Source organism: Oreochromis niloticus, linkage group LG6 (genome assembly GCF_001858045.2).
Source record: "Oreochromis niloticus isolate F11D_XX linkage group LG6, O_niloticus_UMD_NMBU, whole genome shotgun sequence".
NCBI lineage: Eukaryota > Metazoa > Chordata > Actinopteri > Cichliformes > Cichlidae > Oreochromis > Oreochromis niloticus.
The window spans coordinates 20910088-20936024 of NC_031971.2; the positions used below are offsets into that span (position 1 = coordinate 20910088).

The 25937-nt window shown below is 42.8% G+C and overlaps 1 protein-coding gene and 1 long non-coding RNA gene across 3 annotated transcripts in view; one reads left to right on the forward strand and one right to left on the reverse strand.

The window, feature by feature from the left end:
* The window catches only part of ndst3 (N-deacetylase/N-sulfotransferase (heparan glucosaminyl) 3), a 47356-nt gene extending 25655 nt beyond the window's left edge, over positions 1-21701 (reverse strand). Inside the window, exons 1-5 of one of the 2 annotated variants that reach the window (XM_003454233.5) lie at positions 21260-21701; positions 18207-19508; positions 9470-9557; positions 6985-7139; positions 5475-5660 (exon numbers count right to left, since the gene is read on the reverse strand). In XM_003454233.5, the coding sequence (XP_003454281.2) occupies positions 5475-5660; positions 6985-7139; positions 9470-9557; positions 18207-19205 (1428 nt within the window). In that variant the 5' untranslated portion in view covers positions 19206-19508; positions 21260-21701. The remainder of the gene's footprint in view (positions 1-5474; positions 5661-6984; positions 7140-9469; positions 9558-18206; positions 19509-21259) is intronic. The other variant, XM_005458741.4, reaches the window with a different exon arrangement.
* The window catches only part of LOC112847114 (uncharacterized), a 35865-nt gene continuing 13988 nt past the window's right edge, over positions 4061-25937 (forward strand). The window contains exon 1 of the long non-coding RNA XR_003220457.1: positions 4061-4163. This is a non-coding gene — a long non-coding RNA (uncharacterized LOC112847114). The remainder of the gene's footprint in view (positions 4164-25937) is intronic.

The following is a 25937-nucleotide window of genomic DNA, read 5'->3' on the forward strand; positions in this document are numbered from 1 at the left end:
ACAGCATATGGCATTGTTAACCGCATACATCTGCAGATGGCTCAAGTCACAGTCTTGCGCAGTTCAGCAGACCTTATTCACAACTAGTGCTTTGACTTGCCGTAAGATTAAAAGGAAAGGCGTAATTACTAATGGTTTTATTCAATTCAGGTGTTCCACTTCCAGGCCCTTTGGTATTGTCCGTGCTGGCTAACTGAAACGTAGTCATAATAGAGCCATTATTAAAGGTTTTTAGCTCTACCTTTCCTTGTAATGACAAGTCAACATGCCTACTGTGAAAAAGGTTTATCAGAGCCCAATTAATGGTGTCAAAAGACACACCATCCCCTGCATCAAGTGCGCTTGAGCTGTGTGTCCTAAAGTGCTATCCAGCCGAGATGTCTTCACCAAAGCAACAGAGACCTTGTTTTCATGCAGGTGTGCAGCACAAGGCTTTGGTGATTAGTTAAATCTTCCTCAGGCACTGTTCAATTTTTTTTCACCTCACCTGCACCTGTTTGGTATTTTGGTAACTTGCTGTTTACTGAAGCAGGAGGAGATGATAACAGATTACTTTTAATCCCACCTCAAGCAGGTGCACTGTGCACCTTTGGCCATAAAAATACATAATAAAAACACCCCACCCCCACACCCTGTGGGAGCTGTGTAGCTAGGAACCTAGATACAAAAACTGGTCCAAAACGTCAGAAACCTGAACTGAGTAAAGACTTTTTTTTCACCCCCAAAAGAAGTACTAGAATTTAGACTGTTCAAACAAACATTATTTCTGTTAATTTAAATGATTTGCCTGCAGAGATATAGAACAATGGGGAAAAAAATGAGAGGTTGCCAGATCGAGGGTTTTAATGGTTGATAAACTAAATGTCTTTTAATTAGTCCATTAAATGATTAAATGAAGAGAAGAGAAGAGAAGAGAAGAGAAGAGAAGAGAAGAGAAGAGAAGAGAAGAGAAAAGGTCTTTCAAAATAAGTGCATTAACTTCTTGTGAAGCACTTCTCTGTGTGAAATAGAGAGTAAAAGGCTGGAAGCACAGATATTGGTTTATCTATAAAACACTGCAGAGTCAAAAAGAGAAAGAGGGAGAGAGAGAAAGAGAGATGGAACCAGAGAGAGTGAGAGAGAAGGCCACCAGAGCCACAGACACTCAGCACTATTTCACCAAACCAATTATCCACAGAGCTATAGCTCAAACTGATATAGTACATTTTAAAAAGAAATACACACACACACACAAGTATGCATGTTCGCACAACCGCACGCGCATGCAGACACACAAACACGCAGACACACACACGCAGCACAGCCCCATATCTCAGTGTGATTTGTTCTGATACTGTGGGTCCAGTGGGTGGCTCTCAATCTGCTGACAGAGACACACGCGCACGCCAATTTTACAGCCTTAAGACAACTTCCTGTCCTCCTCGGAACAAACAAAGATGGAGCGAGCGGCAGAGGAGAAAGAGATTAATCGACAGAAATTGCGGGAAAAATTGGAAGTGAAAAATGTGAAAGGTAAAGACAACGGGAGGGAAGTGAGTGATGTCCCAGAATAGCAAGACAATAGGTCGGGAAGCGAGAAGAAGCATCAGAATCTTAAAGTTCATCAGCTAATTTATGGTGAGCTCATTCGAAACTTCATTTTTAACTGGCGCGGAGGTGCACATTTATACACACATGAACCACCACACAAGCTGCCTCTCAGAAAAACTGTTCTGCCTCCATGAGCTATGCTCTGATTTTGTTTTTCTGTTTTTTCTGGCCTCCCTTTGCTATTTAGTCAGTGTAGCGTGCAATGTCTTGGAGCGAGAGATGGGCCTTTTCAACACACTGGTTACACTTTAAACACGGTTTTTAAATGCAGTTTGATGTCGCCACAGTAATGTCGCCTAAGTAGCTGTCGTGTAGCTTTCAGTCACATCACTTGATCTTAATAAAGATCTTGATGAAGCCAGTATGACACGGGTGCATGGGTGGCGTGGCGGGGCAGCGGTTTGAGGCCAGGCTGGAGCCTTTCTGTGAGGAGCTTTGATGTTCCTCCAGTACAGTAGGTTACCTCCGGGTACTCCAGCATCCTCCCACACTCCCAAAGACATGCATGTTAGGCAAACTGGCTGATTGCATGGACGTGAGGTATGGCCATGGAAGTGCTTTAAATGCACAGAATAGTCTTCTATGGATAAAAGACTTGTAGTCTGCAGTGCTTTGAGTGGGGTGTAGGGCTAGAAAAGCACTATGTAAATGCAAGTACTTTACATTATGAAAAAAGCTTCAGAACAGCTAATAAATTCACCTCGAGGTGAGATTAATTTTTTAAACTGTGTTTTTCCAAAAATCAAAAGCTGGGCAACTTCATCAAAATGAACATCCAATAATACTACTTCCTTTAAACACAGTGTTAATGAGGTTAAATTGAGCTTTTTTTTATATTATATGATTAATGTGCATTGTTTTGAAGGCTTCTATAGGAGTGATTTAGTCGCAGCATGTTTGGGTTACCTCGTAGATCACCAGTGGCAGATTATTCTGATTCACAGACCTGCGGTTTAGTGTAGGATGCTGGAGGCAATGTCACCACATCTTTTTTTTTAAAATACCATTTCCTCCGACATGTAAATGTAGAGTCTGTACTTAGCAGTGACGGGCGAGTCCATCGGTCCGCGGTCTGATTTTGTGGAAGCAACACGATCAGGAAATCAGTCCCTTCATTTCCAGCCTGAGCTCAGCTGAATATATCTAATTTGCATATGTCCTTGCCCACTGTCAATGTGGATGAATATTTCTAACTGAGAAAACAGAAAACAAGTTTATTTCACTATTCAAAAGTGTGTCATTACAGCCTTCACTTAGATTTGAAAGACAAAAGGAACAAGTGTTTCAAAGGCAACACTTGGACAGCGATATCACATTTCTGTCAGCTGTAAGCACGGAAATCTCTTTGTTTTTGTTTTTGAGCATCTGAAATTGTTTCAGTTTTTCTGTCAGCAGCTTTTCAAGTTCTTCTGACATAAAACACAAACAATTTTATTTGTGGCTTTTCTTGTTTTCCATCTTTCCTTGTGATGTGTCATATCGTAAAATTGTTTAACAGGTATGTATCCGTTTTTTTTTTTCTCATGTTTTGCTTTTCTCTTTATTGAACTCATTGATTCATAAGTTTTCATAAATCCTTACTATTGATCACGCACAATAACTTATTGTAGCCTGTCAAAAAGTGAGCGTGCCATTGTAATGAGAGGAAGTAGGATTACGTCGATGTCTTTCATGATGCTGTCACGAGAAAATAAAAGTAGACTTCAGGGACTGATTAGAAAATTGACATAGCTGTCTGTTCAAATTGTTTGTTCGAGACCCTTATATGACAGAACAACACGGACCGGTAATTTTGATGTCAGATGTGATTGGTTCTTTTGTCAATAGGGGAACTGTTGTGCACACTGACAAAGAGCCTGACTGACAAGTGAATGAAGAAAAGAGGGGGAGGCAGAGGGAGGGATGAAGGCAATTTGCTTAGGTGAAATGGGTGACAAAAGTTTTATTCTATTGTCGTCTCAAATGGCGACTGATGAATAATTTATTGGAGCATAGAAGTGCTAAAAATGCTCTCATTACCAAAGCTTTTTAGTCTGCGGTACATCCTGCACATATAGAAAATAAACCCAAAGAAAAGCCCAGCCCGTCGACTGCACTGGGAAGCCAATAAATGTTAAATTAACGTGAAGCTGAGCATGCGGTGAGACAAGGTCAAAGAATTCATATCGCATACACCTCTGTGTACACAGAGAGGTTACACACCATGCACAGCATCATTGATTTTTTGTTTAGGGGGCCGCAAGAAACAATCATCACGCAATTTACTATTCAGCAAAGACTTATTTAAACACAGACGGGAGTCATGCGGGTTTTTTCAGAGCAGGATAAAAGAACAGAGCCACAAAGCAAAACATTCAAACAGATTTAAGCTTTTTTTAATTTAGCTGCTCCACAAATTTAGAATCTGTTGTTTTAATTCCAGTCAGAGATCTGCTAATATTTCTTTTTTTTTTCACCTACAGGGAAGGAAGCTCGTTAATGTGCCTCGAGTGCTAGAGTCAATCTCACAGAATAAGAGTCATCATTTTATCTGGCCAACCTGACTCACCAGCTTTCATTAGAAAATGCTAGAGGTGGGTGGATCAGTCCAAATATTGATAGTGCCGATATCAATACTGGTACTAGTATTGGTACTAGATACTTTGTTTCTATCCTCTAACTGAATTGTGTTAAATTAATTACTTTTGAAAGATGAAAACTATACCTCTAATGTGCACTGTGAAAAATATCTGAAACTTTTTGTGTTGACTGTCACGTCTGTTTTATTTATAGCCTATTGCATGAACCCAATGCCTTTAGAGACAGGCACATTTACATTTCAGGTCTCCAAAAATTGGAGATTATGTATGTATGTAATTTCTGGAGCGGGACCACGCCTCCAAACACGCTCCTTCCGGTTGTCATCTATATATGTTCCCCCAGTTTTGCAAGCTGTTCATTCTTGTTTACGTGCCCCACCCTCCCTCCCTCCTTGTTCTCAATTCTTTAACTTCTTCACTCCTATTTAGCACATGGGGATCTGCCAGGCCCGGGAGCCGTCGCCAGTCCCCTTCGAGGTCTTCCCCAAACCGCAGCTCAATTCATGTCCAAGCATTCACCTTTACCTACTAAAACACTGTCAAACCTAAAATGAGGACGTGGGCCCAGCAGTTTAAAAAATACATGAAAAACTGAAAGATGCATTTGATTTGTTTTGTTGTTGAAAGTAAAAATCACAGTAAGTTAGTCCTTAAAATATGTTCAGAATTTGCAAATTGATGATGATTCATCTCAAAAATTACGACACACTTCTCTCCTCTGTATAACTTGCCTTTATAAGTTAAAAGTATCGTTATTGGCCATCCTGGCCCTGTGTTTACTTGGTATTGGATCAATAGCAAAATCTGCAGCGTCACACAGCACTAGAAAATGCACATCTATGCATTGTCTGCCAGGCCAAAGTGTTTTATTAAAAACATGTCTGCACACAGCACCAGCTCTGACTTCTATCAAAGAGGAACCCGCCACAACACAGTGCTGTGCAACAACAAGCTTAATGACTACTACTTCTAGCCTGAGAGAAGATGAAAATAACAAGAAAAAAAAAAAAGAAACAGCAGGGAAAATAGAAAATAATGAAATAATCAGAAATATGTTTTCAGGAAAAAAAACATGTTTTGAAATGAGATATTTGACAGCCTGTTTTTTTGGGGTTTGGCATTTAGCTGCACACAAAAATGAGGCATGTTCAGCTATAAATATCCAACAGGTAGATGCGAAGAGCCTAATTGCTTTTCATGCATTTGCAGCAATATGTCAATTAATCAATGTGTATTTATCCACACGAGCAAGGAGGGATGCATTTGCATGTATGTGCTGGATGTGAAGCTGCGTCATCTCCTCACCATTATGCTGTTGTGGATGAAGCCCTTACGGTAGCGGGCAGGTTTGAGGTGGGGGTACTCTTCAGTGCTGGTGACCCGAATGTTCCACACACGTTTCCAAGCCTCATACAGCTGCAGGTGGACCGGGTAGACACCCGAGTGGTGAGGGGCCACAGCGTAGCCCATATCCACCGGGATGTTGTGGTTCTGGAGAGGGGAGACGTGCAAAGACACGGAAAATGAGGGTTATACACATAAACACAGAAATAATGGCACGTTTGCAGCTCCCAAACAAAGGACTTTGTAGCACATAAACAGCCTGACCTTGCAGACGAAGCACGTGCCTTGTACCGTGTTTGTTATGATGCTGGCCTTCGGGTTGGAAATTAAAAAAAATATATAGTTTGTACGAGCATGTGTACGTGTGTGTGTGAGGGTGGATGGTTGCCGGGTGCATCCCGAAGACTGATGGTGTTGTCCTTTGCTCTGACACACACCTACACACACTGTCAAAGCTAAGCATCGGCGGCCAAAGGGGATGAAGGAGGGAAGCGTGCATGTGTGTGTGTGTACAGCAGAGGCTAGTGATCAGACTTTATGTTCACGCTCACCTTCAACAGCATGAACCAACCCCTCCTCGTTGTCTCGCGTGTGTGACACCGAATTCCAGCACGGTCATACAAATCATCTTTTGCTCGCTCACGCAAACACAAACACATACACAGGTACTAACAAAGCAGACAAAATAAAGCAGTGCAGAGCAACAAAAAGCACTCAACCTTGAGGGCTTCAGATTAACCAGGAGACATTAAATAGGACTCAGGTGTCTTTTAAAATAAGTGCATCATTCCCAGCAGGGATATTACATTTTATTTGTCTGTCGGAAGCAAAATTGTTCCTTCGCTGCTGCGCCCCAACCAAGTCTCAGTCTGTTAAAACATGCCCATATGCAACTAATTTGTTTAGCAGGAAGTGTAATCTCCCCAAACATTTGTAAATATATCATCAAACAAAAAATAGCACAGTTTACATTGAATATATTATCATGTTTGATGTCAAATCACAATATGAAAAAGGCACCAAAACCTCAAATACAGTCGAGGGATCAATTTTAATGACTCCAATTCACTAAATCCAGACACACCTTTATTATTGCATGACTTTAAGCATGAATGCAATTCAAACTGGTGACTTATAAAAATGTAATTCCCTGCAAAGTTGGCATAAAAAGGGAAATTATCTATAGGGACCAAAAGTGGCTGTAAAAATGTTTACATGTGCTCTAAAGCTGAGCAATTTATCACGGGAATAATCTTTGGGGACTGACTCGCTTTTGAAGCCATCCTCATGTGGCCACTCAGGGAACTGCAGTTTTTCAACGGCTTCATTTTCAGCCCCACACGCCGCCATAGATGCCCTTGAAAAAAGTGCAGTCTTGGGAAATTCGCATGATCAAGGACCCGCAAGACGAAAACCACACTGACAGAGACGGTGAAAGAAATATGTGTGCATGCTTGCCCATCCATCTCACCAGAGCAAACTCTTTGTTGAGGACCATCTGCTCCAGCAGTGAGGACTCATTGTGGAAGAGGTGAGGCTGCATGTGGCTCCACATGTGGGGGAACCACCAGAACTCATCTACATACTTCAGTAGCAGATCGTCTCCCTCGTCCTCCTCCGCTGTGCCTACGTGCACAAAAACGCACAAACAGAACAGGGCAAAAGGAGAAATAAAGCATTAAGCACCTTACAACAACAAGCAGATTCAGATTACGTCCACATGACTGCTAGCTTCCTGCTGGTGTAGGGTTAGATAAGAATCACTATGCAACCCAGTTGTCTTAAGGTTGTGTTGCTAAATACGGTGGTCCGATACCATGGTGATGAAAAGTGATGCCATAGCAATAACAGATGCGATGGAGATGTGTTCCATTCTGCATCAGATTTCTTCTAATTATAATCATGTTCAGCCTCACCTCGATTTTTCTTTTCCAGTGAATCCCACACCTTCATTCTCTTACTGCAGATTTAGACAATTTAAGTAGAAAATCAATAAGCACCGTCCTTGGAGCCAGAAGGCAGCGGAGGATCCAATGCAGTATGTCATAACCTCATAAATGTGTTAAATGTGTTACTGTGCAACTTTAAATTTAAAGCTATTATATAACATATATTGGTTTTAGTGATGATGTGATAACATATGCACACTATAATTATAATTAGAACCATGTGGGTCACGTTATTCCAGCTAACACGCCTGTAAAAAAATAGTCTGTATGAAAAAGATGGATGTAGCTACCCTGTTCTGTTGGTTAGTCCCATCCTAAAGCCTGTTACCATCCTGGTGCTTTGCAAACAGGTGTGACCTGTCATGCGTGGATCAAACTAAGAAACTGAGGTGTATTCGTCACACGCCAGCTACTTGAAAATTATATGGTAGCTGTTCCCAAATGCATATTCTGATTGATGGTCTCTAACTATGGCCATAATTTCGAAAATTACAGTTTTTCTAAATCGCTTTGGTGCAACTCTCACACCAGAAACGTCATTCTCACTGTTCTTAACGCAGTTCCCAAATCAGTAATGCATTTCCCCACCGACATTAGGCTTTCTCATTATTTTTGTGCACACTGCTGTTATTTTACACGTGCTTCACTGCTATTCGTTTTTCAACGCTAAAAATATTTGTTAGTGTGTTGACGCATTTGAATGTCACAGCTTGTTAAAACAGTGTGTACTTTTGTGTGTCAGTACCCTTCATCTCTCACTTTCCTGAATACTGTCCAGTATTGCATTAGTGTTCTCAGTCAAATTACTTCAAACTTATTTCAAATATTTTTGAAAGAGCAAGGCCAGCAACACACTGTCAGCGCTCGCAAAAATAAACACATGTTCTCAATAGTCACAGCTACATGCCATGTCACTGCTAATTAGACACAAGGATATACTATACATATACACCCACTGGTCACTTTATTAGTTACACCTTGCTAGTACTGGGTTGGACCCTCTATTGCCTTAAGAACTGTTTGTGGCATAGATTCAGGAAAGCGCTGGAAATATTCCTCAGAGATTTTGCTTCGTGCTGACACGACAGCAACTGCGTCCTGCTGTCAGCTGCTCATTCAAATTTCCCCCGCCACGACATCCCAAAGGTGTTCTGCTGCACTGAGATCCACATTCAGTTGTCTTTCTTCCATATTCTGATGCTCAGTTTGAACTTCAGCATGCTGTCTTGACCATGTCTACATGGCTAAATGCTTTGAGTTACTGACATATGATTGGCTGATTAGATATTTGCATTAGCGAGTAGTTGAACAGGCGTACCTAATAAAGTAATTGCTAAATGTAAGTAGTGTGATTTTAGTGGACTACACAGTACTTGGTGGTATGTTCTGAGATTGTTTTCTGTGTTCCGATGCATATAGTTACACATGCATCATTTCGCATTCATTTGAAGTTTCAAATAAATCAAATAAATCCTTCACATTTCTTCTATGTGACTGAACACATTATGCCTACATTTTTGCAGTATTCTTTATAAAGTCACTAAGGCTTATCATAAAAACACCAAACTATTTGGTGTCCAAGTCTTAAAATGGTGATGAAAGGGTTTGTATTCGTTGGTTCACTGCAGCTGCTAACTGTACCAAAACAGTGTAGTTTATACTTCTCTGCAATAAGTTCCCTTTCTTAGTGTCACCTTAGTGGAATATTAATTAAACTATAAAGATGTATTTGTGTCATGTTGATTCATGTATGGAAAAACTCCCTTTCAACAGGAGAAAACCTCCAGCGGAAACAGGCTCAGGGAGGGGCGGCCATCTGCCGCGACCGGTTGGGTGGAGGGAGGAATAGTTGGTGTGGAGCATCCACAGTTTCATTGTACATGTACAATGACAATTAAGGCTATCCTATTCTATTTTATTTGATTCTCTTAAATATGTATACATACAGTATTCATCATATTTAAAGTATTTTGCACAGTTTAGATAGAAAAACATAAGAAAACACACCTGTGTGGTAGAACTTCCCAGAGAAGCCCAGATTAAAGGTAAAGTTGGAGATCTGAGAACGAAGCTGCTTCTGAGTATCAAGGAGAGCCTGTAAACACAGATAGACAGCCAGACAGACAGATAGATAGATTCAAAATAAACGCAATATGCTAAGTTTATTTCTCCCCAGCTTGAGTCTACACATACAAATTGCTTTTAGATCTTGTGTTTCTTTGATGTATATTTAAGTGAGCAGTTGTTCCTTCGACAGCTGCCAGGATGGCCGTGTGCTCGCGTGAGTGCTTAAACTATGGCTGCTCAATGGAAGCAGTCACCAATGTGCTCTTGCACTGTGTCTCATTATTAAAGTCTCCTCTTTTGTTTTCTATGCGCACAAGTCTTCCATTCCCGTACTTAAAGTTTCTGCAATCTCTAGTTTCAATGCTCGAATCGGGATTTTCCTCACTTATTTAATGACTTCATTAGTTTACTGGCCTTTAAACAAAGACTCTGTAATGAGTGTTAACTAAAGAGAGTCGCACACTCCGCACACACACACACACCGACAGTAATGCAAGTTAATGAAGGTCAGTGCATTAGTAGCCTCTGGAGGGTGGACTAATACCCCCACCCCACTACACACACACACACACACACACACACACACACACACACACAGTCTCCTCCCTTCTGATCACTGTTTCCATCCATCCCTAACATTACCAAGTGAAACCCTGAATATCCCTGCTGCCTCTCTCTGTCTCCCTTTCTCCTTCTATTTTTCCATCTTCCCACTTGTGAGAACCTGCAGCTGCCTCTCTGCCCCCCTTCCCCATTTGTCTTCCACCCCTCCCACCCTTCTCTCAACCTCCATCTCTCCCTCGCTTGCGCCGTGAAAATGTCACATTCTCAGGAGACAGGGCTGCTCTAATTTGAAAGGAAGGCTAAAGCACCATGGAGGAAAGAGCGCTCACTCTCCCTTTCTATAGCCCTCTACCCCTGCTCCCTCTCTGACGCTCTCACACTCTTCTTGCTATCGTTGCACTTCCTCGCCGTTTGCGCCCGCAAATATTTTGTTTATACATAAAACTCCTGTAATTCTCTTTATATCTCAGTCTGCTGGGTCTTTCTGTTGGGCTATAAGCTCCACATCTCCACTACCAATCTTTGTCATGCCGCTTTTAATCGATCCCCAGGAACCCTCGGTGATTTACGAGACCTGAGCACAGCTGAACTGAGAGCAAGGAATTGGTTCCAGGCAGTCTTCCCCACTCACGCTCTCCGTTTTCCCCTCTCTTCTTTCCTCCCGAGTGTGTCTCTCAAACCAACAAATACACAGACACATGCGTGGAGTGTCTTCATTAACTCTAATCTAATGGTGCTGAAGATGGCTGCATGCTGACAGATGTGCACAATTCCCTAATCTGATCCCCTGTCTACTCTGCTATGACATCCTCTATATCTTACGCACACATGCACACGCGAGCCAACGTGTGGATAGAAAGACTTAAGAATTAAATTAAGTTTGTAGCTGAGTGCTTTGCATGGTAACTCAATCTACACTGCCTGATGCACTTGGTCAAAATGTATTATTAACGCGTGCGTAGATAACTGTGAGAGTCGGCGTAGGTGTGTGTCCAAGTGTGCGGTATATTAGTTTGAACGTCTCATTTGTATTCTGTTACCAAACATCCACAGAGGAAACAGAAGAGTCACAAAGAAAATGTTTGCTGCTTTTAGCATGTTTGGCTATGAAAGTCAGTATCATGGCATCTCTGTTTCATCGTATGGATTTTTGGGACTTTATCCCTCTGCTCTGGAGGCCTGAAGGGGTCACGTCTGGTAAGAGGTGGAGACTGAAGCGTGATGACCCGACTGCCTTCCATTCCTCGTCTTGTGTTTTACCGCTGTAGAAACCTCAAGGACAGTTTTGTGTGCAGATACTTTAGGATCTCATGGTTTTTTCTTATCTAGAGGGAAGTAAAACAGAACCTATCTTCTCCTTTGCTTTTGAAACCCATTTACATGCAGGTCCTCTGAAAGATTAGACCCACATAAGGGTAAACCTGTGTCTCACTAAATATTTTCCTCCCATTTCTGACTCGTCACATACTTTTATTAGCAGAATATGTTTTTAAACTCTTTTTTTCTTGTTGATGTTCCATTTTTGGGGGGATTCTAATTTGAGTGCTCCTGAAAAGGATTATTCTGACATGCAGCGCTGTGAAAGGGACAATGTGATGTTGACAAATTGTTGCATCAAAGACGCTGCTATTCAGGAGCCAACTCTCACATTGTAAACATCAGAGAAGCAACTGACAGGGAGGTGTTTGTATTTTTTTCAAAACACTCGGCAATTACAAAAAAAACCTTTACCGGCAACAAATTGCTAACTGAGATAGGGTTCTCAACCGTGCGTCAGTTCTCGAGTGGCTTTCCAAATCCATTCAAAAGCTACATTTTGGTGGGAAATTAATAAAGAAAGCTGAAAAGAAACAAAGAAGACAGAGTGTTTTGTTAATGCCTCGGTGATAGCAAAACAAAACAAAGCAAAGACTAATCGGAAAAAAACCAAACAAAAAAAGAACCCACTGCGCTCGGTGAATGATTGCTGTTTACTGCCTTCAAATTAGACCCAGCTTCTCAGAGTTTATGGAACCACTAAAGAATGTGCAGGTATGAGCAGGGAGAAGCGTGGGTACATGGTGAGCAATAAATAAAATAATAATAATAAAGGGAGTTCACTTCTTGAATTCAAACTAATTCTGTCTCTCTGAGGGACAGAGACGTCTCCTCGTGCTGGTTTTCTTAGGGGAGCTGAAAAAAACAGAGCCCGAGTGTCTGCTGGATCCTGAGAATAGTTCTGAAACTGGCCAAAAGTGATTCTTTGTGGTAGGCAAAGTGAGAGTTGGGAGGCAGGACCATGCAGGGCGCGAGAGATCCTTCCAATCCGAGCGATGAAGGTAAACGCACACACTGGGATTAGCGGTCGAGCAATAGCCCTAATTTCTGTGCCCAATCCCACTGCTTCCTAACACTGCTAGTGTCAGAAGCGATGCCAGTTGTTTCTGTGTATGTGCGAGTGGCAGTGTGCGTCGGTGCGTGTACTTTCATGTGTGTGTGCAGGAAGAGTTGCCAGCTAGATGTTGGGGTTCAAACAGATGGGAGACAGGCATCTGGACAGCTGGCACTCACTGCCTTTCAAAAACCCTTTACAGCAACCACCTCTTCACCATATCCCCATTCTGTCATTCTTGCATTTGCACTGCTTCTTTTTCCCCCGTTCCTTTTCCTTTCCACAGCTCTAAGGCTCACTGGGATATCTAAAATAATAAGAGCAATTATAAAATAACTTATTTTAAGTAGAATTTTTTTTACGCGCAAGTAAATTCGAAGGCGAGAGAAACAACAAACAAGAGAGGAACACTTATCGAGTTTTAATTTCTTTGCGAAAACAAAGCAGGTCAAAGTTCTCGATTCATCTACATGAGTGCTTTGTGCCTACACTGTATGTGCGTGTAATGTTAACACTAGACCAGCAGATTTAACTAGGTCAGGCATCTCTATTTGATGAGCAGAAAGAAAACCGCACTAGTTAATGCCAGCCTTCCCTTCGCTCACTCTTCCCGTCCCTATTCCACTTCCACGCTCACTTGTCAGATTCAAGTCAGTGTAGCCTATTATATTGAAGCATTTTTACTAAATCATCTATTCACTTGCATTTATGTTTCCAAGGTACTTGTGATTGCTTTGGCATCGCCATACTCACGCTAAATTCTACTTGGCAGCCCCTCAAGGAGTTTGAGTTTCAGTGATTGCAGTGACTGCAAAACCTGCCTCATTTTGTGGGAGAAAATACATGGCCCACGGCCACATTCTTAGAGTTTAATTGGAGTAAAACTAGAGCACTGACAACAACTGTTAATTAAACAAAATGAGCTATAAAGATATATATACATATATATATATATGTTTTTTTTAAATAGGTAAATGCTTTCTTTGCAGTACTTTTTACAACAGTGGTGACTGTCTTAAAAAAATAATTAAATAAAGACAATTTAATCTTGCAATTTCATTTCCCTAATAGCATATCTGTAAAAGTTCTCTGCAGGGCTGGCTGTGATCATTTCTCTCGCCCTGATCGGGGGGATGAGTGAGAGCAGATGTCAGGATGCATCATGCTGGAAGCATTATCCCGCTCTCCTCTGGCATCCTCTATATAATTTCTTTTTCTTCTTTCCCACCTGCAACGTTGTCATTTACCTAAAGGGTGCGTGCTTTAAATGATTGTAGCACAGACAAAAACAAAGAGCTTTGTGTGCCTGTTGTAACAAAAGACCCTAATCAATTGTCTTTCTCGAATTTCCTTGGCTCTGCACTGATTTTTTTTTTTGTTGTTTAATCTTTCATCCACTGTTTATGTCTTTTTTAATTCATTAGTTACGTAACAGCATTTGGCAAACTGGTAAACGGATATGGAAAGAGCTTAGTTTGATTGACTTAAGTTGCAAATGTGCATCATACTTAATTGGGTCTAAAGATTAACTCGAAATAGGATTGCACAATAAATTAGAGACAACTAAGCCAAAAACCTTCACTGAAATCTGTATATTGCTCATTTTGTGTAATGCCATTTTTGTTTTCAATTTAAGGTTAAATCAAAGCGATTATAAGGATATTTTAAAATAAAAGACTTTAGCTCAGACATCTATTTCAAACCTGCGTGCAGCGCATTGTTTTCGGCCCTGTGTCAGGGAACGCTGCAAAAACCGGGCCTTCTATTCAATCTTACAGACAAAATGGTACTTTACGGTTTATTAGGCCACATGAAAGTGGCAACTATTTGACTCACTAAATTAAAAAAAAATAATGAAAATGGCAAAAAGGAATTGTTCTGTTTCCGTAAACACAATTTATTCTTATTTACTCAACTATTTGTTTCTTACGAGTGCAAGATGTGGACTGGGGGTACATATAAAAATGGTAAACTGTGGGCAATTTCCTCAGATATGATGACTGAGATATGATGTCTAGCGCTGGACAATTGAATATATATGCATAGGAATATGGGGGGAGAGGTTATACAACATGGAGGAAACCCTGCAAATCAGGGAGGCTTTTGTTTTCTTCCTGCAAACACAACAATCCAAAAAAATCTTTTTCAGATGACTGCAGCCCCGTGTTCTGAAAGAGTGTGCATGTCATGGCTTCTGAATCCACAAGCAAGATGCATGTTTACACGAGTGTCTCGTCTAAACTTGATGATGCCACTACAGAAAACACCTCGGAGAGGAAGAGAACGAGAAGGGAGTCGAGAGAGAGGCTTAGAGAGGAATACAGATAGGCCAGAGATAGTGATCAATGACTCAGGCGAGGAGGAAGGTGTGTGGAGGAGGAGGAGGTGGAAGGGCGGAAAGGTGGAGGTGATAAAGAGAGATCTGAAGATGAGGATCTGACACCTCCCTCAGGACCACTCTGAGGCGGAGGAGAGGAGAAAACCTACACGCATGAATTAAAAAACACAACCACTGGCACAAGTATCATTGATGGGAGCTTTTGACTGGCATCATTCCTCATTTTGAGAAATGTCATCCGTGGGGTGCCTCCCTGTGAATCATTTTAATAGAGGAAATACAGCTGTGTGTGTAAGTGTGTGTGCAGACAGAAAGGGGGGGGTGTAGGTATTGTTTGTCACCAGATGAACTCGTGGGGTGAGACTAATGAAGAGTGCAGAGAGAAGGAGGGTGGCATTTTAATTGGTCTCTCTCTCTCTGTCTCACTCCAGTCTCCTCTCTGAGAGAACATGAGACTGAATGTTGGCTCTGCAGAGGTAAAAAAGGATTTCGAGCACTGCTCCTGCAAACATCTTGTTCCACTAATTGGTCGATAACATTCCGTGTTACATACTTTGCTGCGATGTTGAACATAAGCTGCTTTCAAAGCACCGGGGAGGATTGTATTTGTCCTTCAAAAGTAGTTATTGTGGTATCTTTCTTTTATTTTTTTTATATCATATGTCAGATGTCACATGGTTGAATTAAACCATTATGAAATATGAAAAAAATGCTTGGACAGACCTTCGAAGCGCTTGATTATGGGAGATAAAAGCGGCCTTTAATATCATCACGGTCATCAGTCGGTCACTTCTGACCCAAATTGAATCAACAACAATTTACATATTTTACTCCATAAAGCTATCTCCATCAGACCTTGGCAGACAGCTCGCTTTTGTGATTAAAATAATTTCGCCGAATTCCGCTAGTGTTCATCTTTTTCAGCTGTCACCTTCACACAAAGCCAGATGTATATTACGCACAGGGTCATCTAATATGAGTCATCCCTTTCAACAGCTTTTCAGTGACATCCTGCTCGAAGGGACAGGCTTGTTTTTAAGAGCCCATCTGAAATCTAAGCAACAGCTTTTACTACTCAGTCGCTGCACCGTGACAGACGTAGCAGAAAACAGGGGAAATGAATGGGTGGGTCACGTCATTGTGAATGTTAAAGCCCTAACATCACCTAATATCGCCTCCAAAAAAATGGCTTCGACACATAAGAGCAGGTTTGCCTCTGTCAGTCGGGATTGTTCTGGCTCATTCTGCAGATGCTCCGTCGATTTTTGCTGGCTGGCTCAACACCTTTGTGTTTTTTCTTTTTTGTCATTTTTCAACTGGACCACTTTTTGCAGTGGGCACTTTACCCCCGCTGGGGTAGGCCGCTGCTGCTGAATGTCAACACCCAAGGTTTCCCAGCAAAAACGTGGCATTGTGACGACGTGATTAAAGTTCGCTTATTTGTCAGTGGTTTTAATGTTGTGGCTGCTGGTGCATGTGGTAAGTTGCCTTACTCATACTGTAATCTGACAACTCCACCCGAGGCTGTCCGTCTCTGAGGGGACAGCTGCTACAAATCATCATATTCCTGCTGCCTTACTTCCTCCCTTCTGATTTCTCATTTCCCTTCAGCATTTTGTTTCTCTGAAAATGCAAAGTTAGCTGCTAGCTCTTCCCTTGGGCGCAGCGCTCCAACTTTCTCTACCTCCCCCCTCCCGCCCTCAAACTATTTTCCTTTTTGATTTTTTCCTTGAGCTTTCCTGTCTGCAATTGCCAGCTATCCTGAAGTCGAGAGAGACGAGTCGAAATATGGAGGTAATGTGTTTCAAATGGCATCCCTCCCTCTTTTTTTTTCCAGATCCTATCTCTCTCTATCTATCCATCTCCTCCTCTCCATCGCTTACTCCGTGCGCATCTCCCTGCCCTTCTGTTATGGCACTGGTTCATCCTCATGTATATTTATGCTACAAAGCTGAAGAGTCAGGCAGACTTAAAATGAAAACTCCAACTAGGGAGCATTTGTGTGTTCATTTTGTGAACGCGCATGCGCTCAGCAATGTGTGCGAGAGTGTGCCCGCGTCGGTGCGTGGAGGTACATGTGTGTGACCGTGCGTGAATATGCACTCTTTTATCCTTTTTGGATAGAAGCATCCTTTTTATATTCAAGGGTGGAATTCCTCTCCACTTCGCCACACACTGCATTCCTGCTTTTTCTCCATTCCTCTCATCTCCGGCCCAAATTTCCGCCACGGACAGGTGCCTCATTTTTTTTGTCAGTGCCTGACAGGACAGGTGAAAGTGACATTCTAATCTAAAGCAGTGATTCAGGAAGCAACCAACCACAAACACACACATTTCTATATCACGTATATGTATCCTGTGACTGCAGGGTGATGAGCAGACTCTTCTCTTCTTAGCTCATGCACGTAACCACATAGCAGCATAAATCTCACCTTCCTTAGAGTCCTCCCCCGACATGCACACACAAACACCTCCGACAGTCGCACAGACAGACACACTGCCATACATGAAAACCCCCCAAAACACAATTTATTTTGCTTGAACCTCTCGGAGCGAGAACGCACTGGGAGAATGTGACCAATGATTTCAAACAAAATTCCTCCTGCTGGGGAGATTTATCCACCCTCCAGCAAACATGAAATACTTTTTCTCTCATAAATATTACATTCACTCAAGATTTTAAGTCTTTGGAAATATTTTACTTTGCCACGCATACATCACATAGGTGCACGGCTCTTTATCTGCATATTTGTGTGTGTGTGTGTGTGTGTGTGTGTGTGTGTTTGTTCATGCAAGCGTGTGTTTTGAAACAATAGCTGTCCTGAGAGGCAGGCTGCACGGCTGACTCTCCTTTAGTTTTCCTAAGAGGAGGAACGTGGGAAAAGAGGAATAAATGCCATTCATCTTTTGACTGGCTCATTCACTACCTCTCTTTCTCTCTCTCCCCCTCTCTCTCTTACCCCTCCTGTTTCCCCCTTTCACACCACATCTTTGTTCCTTTAAATGGCCTCTTTTGGCTAAATCTCCATTTGAGAATACCCTCTCGTTGTACCCCAACAAATATGCACTTGATACACAAACACACAGGGACCTTACACACATACAAAAGCTCCTCCAAATATCTCCTCAAAGCACTCATGCCCGAGCTCAAAAAAAAAAAAAAAATCCTCTAAAATACTCTCCTGGAACAATCTTCTGTTGAGGTGACTTACAGTGCAATCGGCAAAACCTCCTTATCTCCACCGCTGCACTGCCATCAATTACTGTTTTTAGAAGTTGATACCAGAATGAAAAATCTAATCCAACTCAACTGACCCGACATGAATTCATCCTCCTTATCCCTATCTTTCTCTCTCTAATGCACATTATCCCACAGACACACGCACGCCCCAGCACCATCATACCTTCACATCCTTGGCATTCATGCGTGTCCCTTCTTTCCCCACAAAAATGTCATCTATATCCACCAGTATGTGCCGGTCCAGACCCAAAGTAAGCTTCCTGTCTGTGAGGTAGGAAATGGCATCCACCAGGATGAGTCTGTGGAGCCAGTAGGCCAGTCCCTGGCCAAAAAGCACTCTCCTCACCCCATCGTATAGTCCCATGTCCTGTACCACTGTGGCCTGGAGGCCTTGACTGAACCCAGGCCCTGAATTATCTCCGCTGCCTGCGCCTCCACCCTCCTTAGCCCGTGCGTGCAGCACCGCCTGGTATGTGGAGTGATTAGAGGAGAATGAGGTCCAGTCTTCACCCGGTAAAGGTCCTCGATCTGTCCCGGGTTTGGTAAGGTGGAGAAGAGGTGAACTAGAGACCACACAGCAGTCCCAAAGCGCCTGGTTGGTCCTAAGCACCAGCGGTAGGCCTCGCAGTTTGAGAGTAGATGGGGAGTTTTCCGTGGAGCGATAGAAGCCAATGATGCCCACTCTATACTCAGTACAGTACTGATGCAACAGCTGTCTGTTCCACGTGTCTGCATTTGCATACTTTAACAGATTCTCATAAATGATGAGCGAAAATCGTCCACGGCCCTTTTCTGTAAGTGGCGGAAGGTCGCCCTTTCCTGAAGCAATCTCCATACGGAACTGGAAATGTGCCGACTCCAGTATAGTTACAATGTCTTGGCCAAGCTGGGAGTACTGGGACTCCACCAGCACCAGAACTACTTGGTCAGTGTAGACATGTGTGTGAGGAGGGTTGGGAGGGTAGGGGTACGGGAGCTGACGATAAGGGGACATGGAGAGCGGCTGGGAGCAGGCGGGCTCAGGGGATTGTCCGAGCTGCATGGAAGGGGAGGAGTTCGTAAAGAGAAAATAGGCAGAGAGGAGCAGGGAGACGAGACAGCAGGAGGCCAGTAGGAGCAAGAGCCTTCGTAAATGGCGGCGGAATCGGACGGCCACAGTCATTGCAACCTGTTGAGGGGTCGTGCGCAGGAAGAAGTGACGTCTTTTGTAGTTTGTTGAAGTCTAGCGAGCAAGTCCAGGAGACAGAGCGTTTCTGGAAACCCGAGCGATTGACTAGGCGTGAGACAGGAGCAAACCCACAAAGCCACTCAGGTGTGTGTCATGTCACCATGGCAGTCGGATAAGGGAGCTGTGCCGGATGTCAGGGAACAAAGGTCTTGATTGAAGCAAAGCAGCCGAGGTGCTCGACTCCCAGTCCTCGCAGTGGAATCACGTGCACAGATGGAGGTGGGCGATGATTAATATCTGCAGGGAAAGGGGACAAGGAGAAAAGAAGAAAGAGTGAATTTGCCAGGCAAGGTTGAATAGTATGCATTAGTTCTCTGCGTGCCTGCTTGCGGGTGTGTGTGTACCTTGGTTGTGCCACCCTGGGGAATGTGAGGGCACAGCTGGTAACTACTGTGCTGATTGAAAACAACTCACATCCTTAGGGCTTAGCCAACCTCTGGCACACACACACACACAAATAACATCACAGTTAAAAAAGCACAGACACAACACAAAAGTCAATCCCCGCGAATAAACAACAGCTGGTTGTGTGTTAATATGGCTGTGCGGGGAGGTGGATATGGGCTCAACTAATCACTCCTATAAAGTTCCGCTGAGAATACATCTAATTGCGCCAAACTCTGTGCACCTCTGTCCTATTTCTGAGCCTAATCATCTGAAATACCACAAAATTAGAGTCGGAATCCTTTTGCCAGGAGCACTAATCTGGGGGGAGTCCATGACAGTACAGAGGAAATGAAGAGCGGGAGAAAAGCGTAAGAATAAGAGAGACAGAGAAAAAGAGCAGAGAGGGAAAAAAAATGCAATGAATTATAGAAAGAGACAAAAAAGACCAGGATTAGCATCTTAATGTATTTGCCGGGAGCCAGGGAGAGAAAAAGATCCCACAGCATCTCTTACTCTTTCTCCCCCCCCCATCATCCAATCCAAGTTCTGTCATTTTGCACCCTTCTTCTTCTCTCCTTCTGTCTCTTTGAATATCAATAGTCTTTCCTCATGTTCTCCACCCTACTGTGTTCCTCGCATTTAGTGAACACGAGAAACAAGAAGGTTTCAGAGGAAGGGGGCTTTAAATGTAACACCAGGAAATGAAATGGGATGATGTGAAAATGTATTCTTTTTATCTCTACGCCAACATGAAGAAGATAGTTGTATGACTTACTTGAAAAAATGTATGTCATCCTAACTTGAATTGGGAGTAGTAGCTCTGATAAATGTGTTCAAAAGTTACACACGCGTGAAAAATGCGGAGGAGACTCTTAGAAACGGAGCGTAAGAGGCGGATAAAGAAGCGCCTATAACTTAGGGACAGGTGAGTTTCTCAACGGCATGGTTGAGCTGATTGAACCTGTTACTCTATGCATACATGTGCCCCACTGTTGGAACCACAGGAGGGCGCTGGAATTGGATTAACATGGACAGTTGGACGCCTCATGTGGAAGTTTTCGCCCCCTTTTTAATAACTTAAAGCGCCGTTGTCGTTAGTAAGAAAAACAGAATAGGAAACAGCTCGTTTTGCACATTTTGTCAAGTTTAATATGAAACAAAAAGTTTGTGCAGCTTTGAATTTTTCAAAACTGCAGTTTTTAGCTAAAAAAAAAAGAAGGAAATTTTGGTGTTTGTCACAAAATAACTGTTGATGGTTTATAATTGGTGATATTTTATCTGCGACCTTTCTTTAAAATCCGAAAGACAAAAAAGAAGCTTTAGATTAACAGTGTAGTTTTTCTAACTATATTATGAAGCCTGAAGAGGGTGGGAGAAAAAACACACAAATTTAGTCTTGCGTCTGTTGGACCCACGGAGACAACAATACCTCTTCAGAAAGAAAAAAAAAAAAAAAAAAAAAAAAGAGGCGACACGCACCACAGATTCAGGCAGATCGAATAAAAAAAGGCTAACTCAAACTTAACAGCAGGCAATAAAAGAGTTTTCCAATCCGCTTTCTCAAGCTGGACTTTATGTGAAGAACCGATTCGCCCACTTACCTTTAACCGAGCACGAGGCACCGCCGTGCGTGGAGAGGGGAGCGGTGAGTGTGCGACGCTGCTTCGGATGAGTCCAGAGCTCCGGTGTCGGTGGCGTACCACTCCCGTGTGTTTCGGATGCTGAGGCGTTGTGCCATCTCTCGCTCTCTCTCTCTCCTTCTCTCCCTCTCTCGCTCTCTCTCTCCCCTCCACTAGAGCAGTAGGGGCGGCCAGCCGGAATGATCCGCTCTCCTCCCCTCTTTCATCATTCTTCGCTCTCTCTTACTCTGTCTCCACCCGCTGTCTCCTCTCTCGGTACGAGCTATGCTCACTTGTCCCGTTATCTCAGCTTATTAAGGTGAAGATTAGCCGGCAGATATCCGTAGACGCAGGAGGTGCCCGTAAACGACTGGCTGCCGCGCGTAAACGCCGCGGTTTAAAAGCGCCTACACGAGTGGAGGCGAGCTAGGGAGGGAGAGAGAGAGAGAGAGGGAGGTGGGAGATAGAAGAGGAAGGAGGGGTGGGTTGGGGCTCGGTTTGATTGACACAAACAGCCTTTTTCTCGGGCATCAGCGATCACGGACCCGGTAAAAGCTCAACGGCCCTTTAGTTGGTGTTAGTTGGGTGAGGGATGTCACACACCGATACGCACCGGTGCAAGTTAATGGCGCGCTTTTACCGACTCTCTCTCGCTCTCCTCGGACAAGTTATAGTACTCAAGGATGAAAGAATAAGAAGAAAGGAGTAACGCTTTAGACTGCAGCCAGGTTCGCGTCACAAAGAATATGACCAGTGCCGGGAAATGTCTTATAATCACTATTCAAAGCGCCCTGACTCATGCATATTTGCCCACATGTGATTCAGCCTCAACGTGCCTAATTTTGTACATGTCCATCAAACAGTCACAGCTTGTCAATCATGAGGGGTGGTAGTGGTGGGGTGGGGAGTGTTCGTGTTTCTTTCTTTCTTTTTTAATCTTTTTTTTAAGTTGTTCCCTTTTTACATTCTAGTAGTTCATCAATCTCTTTAACCTAATTGTAGCGACACACTCTAGCTCACACAAGTCTCTGTGGAGCTGGTGGGCCCCTCATTCACATCACAATGGAGCTTGTTGTAGTAGTGTGTGTTCGACAGAGAGCAGACGGCATAAAGATAATGTATCTGCTTTAGAGAGAGAGGAGAGCCTCACCGGAAACTTTATGCAAAGAACTTTAAGGCGCACATAGTAGCGCGGTGGAAAACACATCCAAACTGTTAACATGTGAGTTCTCACACACTTTGAGAATTTTTTCCCCACTCTTGGGTCATACTCTGAGTCGATAGTTCCACAATTCGTGGCTCCCACTTTAGCCATAATAACTGAGCGGTGATGGTGAGTAACAGAGCCTGAATGAAATACCGCATAACAGCCAAAATATCATGCCCTACAGAATGGAATCCAGAGATAATGAAGGTTTGGATTGGAGTGTGATTGTGTTTGTATGTAAATTAGTGTCAGTGGGTGAAGTGTAATTAGAGAGGCTGTTCACCCATTTCCTCCACATTACAAGTGAAGAAGCGGCCCTGCTATGGTGCTAGTTGGAGACAATAAGCCAGAAATGAAAACCAGACAGCTGTGTGCAGGGTGCAAGCGTGGGCCCACAATGTGTATGCGTTCCCACACGTGACTGCGCTAACCCTAAAGGTAATTACAGACTTGCCCGTTGCCACAAACCCCAAGAATAATAAGTGCTGAGAATGCTAAGCTCACACATGCGTAAGTATACGCTGTCTCCAACTCGCAGCGGAACACAAAAGGATGCAGCCGCTCGCACAAATGCATGTGAGAGCGCACACGCAACAAAGGACTATGTGAAAAGTGTCAGAGCTGCCATGTTCAACTAGCACCCTGACTGTTCAACAGAGGAAAGCATGGAGATAAATGAGAGAGAGCAAGAGAGATGGAGAGCGGGAGGCAGAATGCTTGTTGTCTTCATCAGAGGCTTTTGTTAAGTGAGAGATAAGAGAGGAGGAGCGACTGATTCCCCCTCTTTTCTCTCTCCCTGCTGAGAGCTAAATGGTGGCTCTGCGAGTCTCTGGTCCTGTGCGAGGCCCTGAAGAGAGCAAATGGAGCTCAAGTGCAAAAGCAGGAGGGGGACGAGGGGACGTTATCATCACGATGCATCACATAGTCGCAAGAGTCAGAGCAGCAGGCATCTACACAGAGCATCGTTCACACTATACAGTCCTAATTAAAAAACACAACAAAACACTGGACAGATTGTTGCACGCTCGCACTGAACACACAGTGGAACCTGTGCCCGGGCACTACTAACGATACTCTCTTCTGCTGGCTGTTTCCACAAAGCGCAGGATCTATGGCTCCAAGCAGCAGCTCTCTGAGATGTATCAGCTCTTTGCCTCCCACAGTGTAAACAACAACATGCTCGCTTTGCTAAGGTGTCTTGGCTGCTTGATGCTGGTGTTATTTCAATGATTCCTGTGCCTTCTTTTTCTTCTTCTTCTTCTTCTTCTTCTTCTTCTTCTTCTTCTTCTTCTTCTTCTTCTTCGTGTGTGTGTGTGTGGTGTGTGTGTGTGTGTGTGTGTGTGTGTGTGTAAGTGAGTAAGATCGAACTACCTACCCGCTCCTGACCCCTCCCCTTGCCTGGAAATGTTGATAGATAGATGTTCTCTTAAGAGCTTGGAGGCTAAGTGAAAGCTGCCTCCCCCCCTTACCCATCATCCCCAAGCACATTAGAGGAAATATCTTTTGGCCAATCAATACAGCACTCGCAGATTGATAAGCCAAAGATACGCGTACACAACAGTAAACAAGCACATGCATGCACACACGCACACGGAGAAAGAAAGATTTTCTTCTCCCATCTTTGGGTCTAGTGTATAGAATAACCAGTCCTGGATCAATCTATCACTGGAAGGCTGCCAGTAGCAGGATTACCATAGCAACATACAGCAGCAACTATAGTCTGTTATGAATAATATCACATGGTTTTTTTTTCTTTTTAATTTTACAAACACGGATAAATTGCTAATTTTATCCTGCCTCATACCACATATATAACATACTCATATAGCACAACTGTACACGTTCCCTCTCATTACAAGAAAAAGCCTGAGTGAAAGCAGGGCTCAGTGATGCTTTGTAGAGCAATTTACAGAAAAATTATAAATGGAATTAACAGGGCTGAAGCTATGTTATTCAATAAGCCCACAGCTACTGTGTATTCACTGAAGCAGGGGTGTCAAATATAAGGCCTAGGGGTCACAATGAGCCCAGCAAAGGCTCCAATCCGGCCAACTGGATGGCTTTGGAAAATTTGAAGTAGGACCTAAATTTTGGACTTTTAACTGTATTTTTTATAAATTTTACAGCTTGTCCTACTGAGAAAGCCTCCCCCCACAGCCATTCATTCTACAGTCATGAAGTATTAATTAAATTACTTAAAAGGTTTTTTTTTAACTGTCTACTGTAGAAATGTCTGGTTTTTTTGCAATGTACCCACAATAAATAAATATATATATAAATAAATAAAACAGCATATTTTTGTGAATTAGCAAAAAAAAATTATAATTACATTAAACAACTTTTTATGTAATTTTACACATGACTTTCTAACAATTTAAGCCCAAAGAGTCAGATTTCTTGCATTACTTCAGTAGCATTTCTTTGTTATGTAGAAAATCTGAGATGTACTGTTGAGATTGCACTTCTGTTTACTTATATTGAGATATCTCAGGGATTAAATGTGTAGTTGAGCTAATTCACAGTGACAGAAATTGGAGTCTCACTGGTCCGGCCCCCGTAAGATCAAAGCGAGCTGCATGTGGCCCTCGATGCAAAATTCGTTTGACATCCCAGCACTACAGGGTGCAAAGGTGTCAGACCAAAAACGCCAACAATGAGTTTTGAATGTCAGACACCTGGAAAAATGTTCAAATCACCGGTGCAGAGAGAGAATTCTAAAAACTCCAGCAAACACATGAGATTTTTACTCCTGATGAATTAAAATTGTAAATCAGAGAATAAACAACAGGCTCGAATAATTCGGCTACCGACGTGAGTACTGTGCCATCTCCCTCTGCTGCTGTCACTCCTGAGGCGTTTACTTGGTGGAGCAACAGCTTTTCAGGTGAGGTTCAGTAGCATTTAATCTGATTAATGATTAGATAAATTCACAGCTATTTCACAGGTATCTGCATCAGTGTGACACAGCTAGTTTATGATCAGTGCTTGCTGCCATTGTCTTTGCCTCTAGTCTTAATATGCTCCCCTCACCCCCACCCAAAAAACCACCACAAAAATCTTTAAATAAAATCAAGAAATAAAAACAGCACCAACACAACGTTAGATAAAATGTTACTTGAAGCTAATCCTAGTGCTCTGCACACCCAGTAAACCTATATTAAGTGTTGGGTCAGATAGGGGAGCTTGTTGTGAAGTAAAGACTTGTGTGTTTCACAGTTATTTATTTATTTTTCCCAGTGCTGAAGTTTGCCAATACAGTTGGAGCAGCAACAGAGAACTGAGAAAGTACCACATAATACATAATAGAAAGCAAAGGTTAAAATGCAAGAAGTCGTTGCAGTAATGGAGACTTGTTTACCTCCCATGCTTCCCTGGATTTCTGTATAATGTGAGGAAGAAAATATGGAGGCTATTAAAGTTCTCAGCTCCAGCAAATTTTATACAACAGAAATG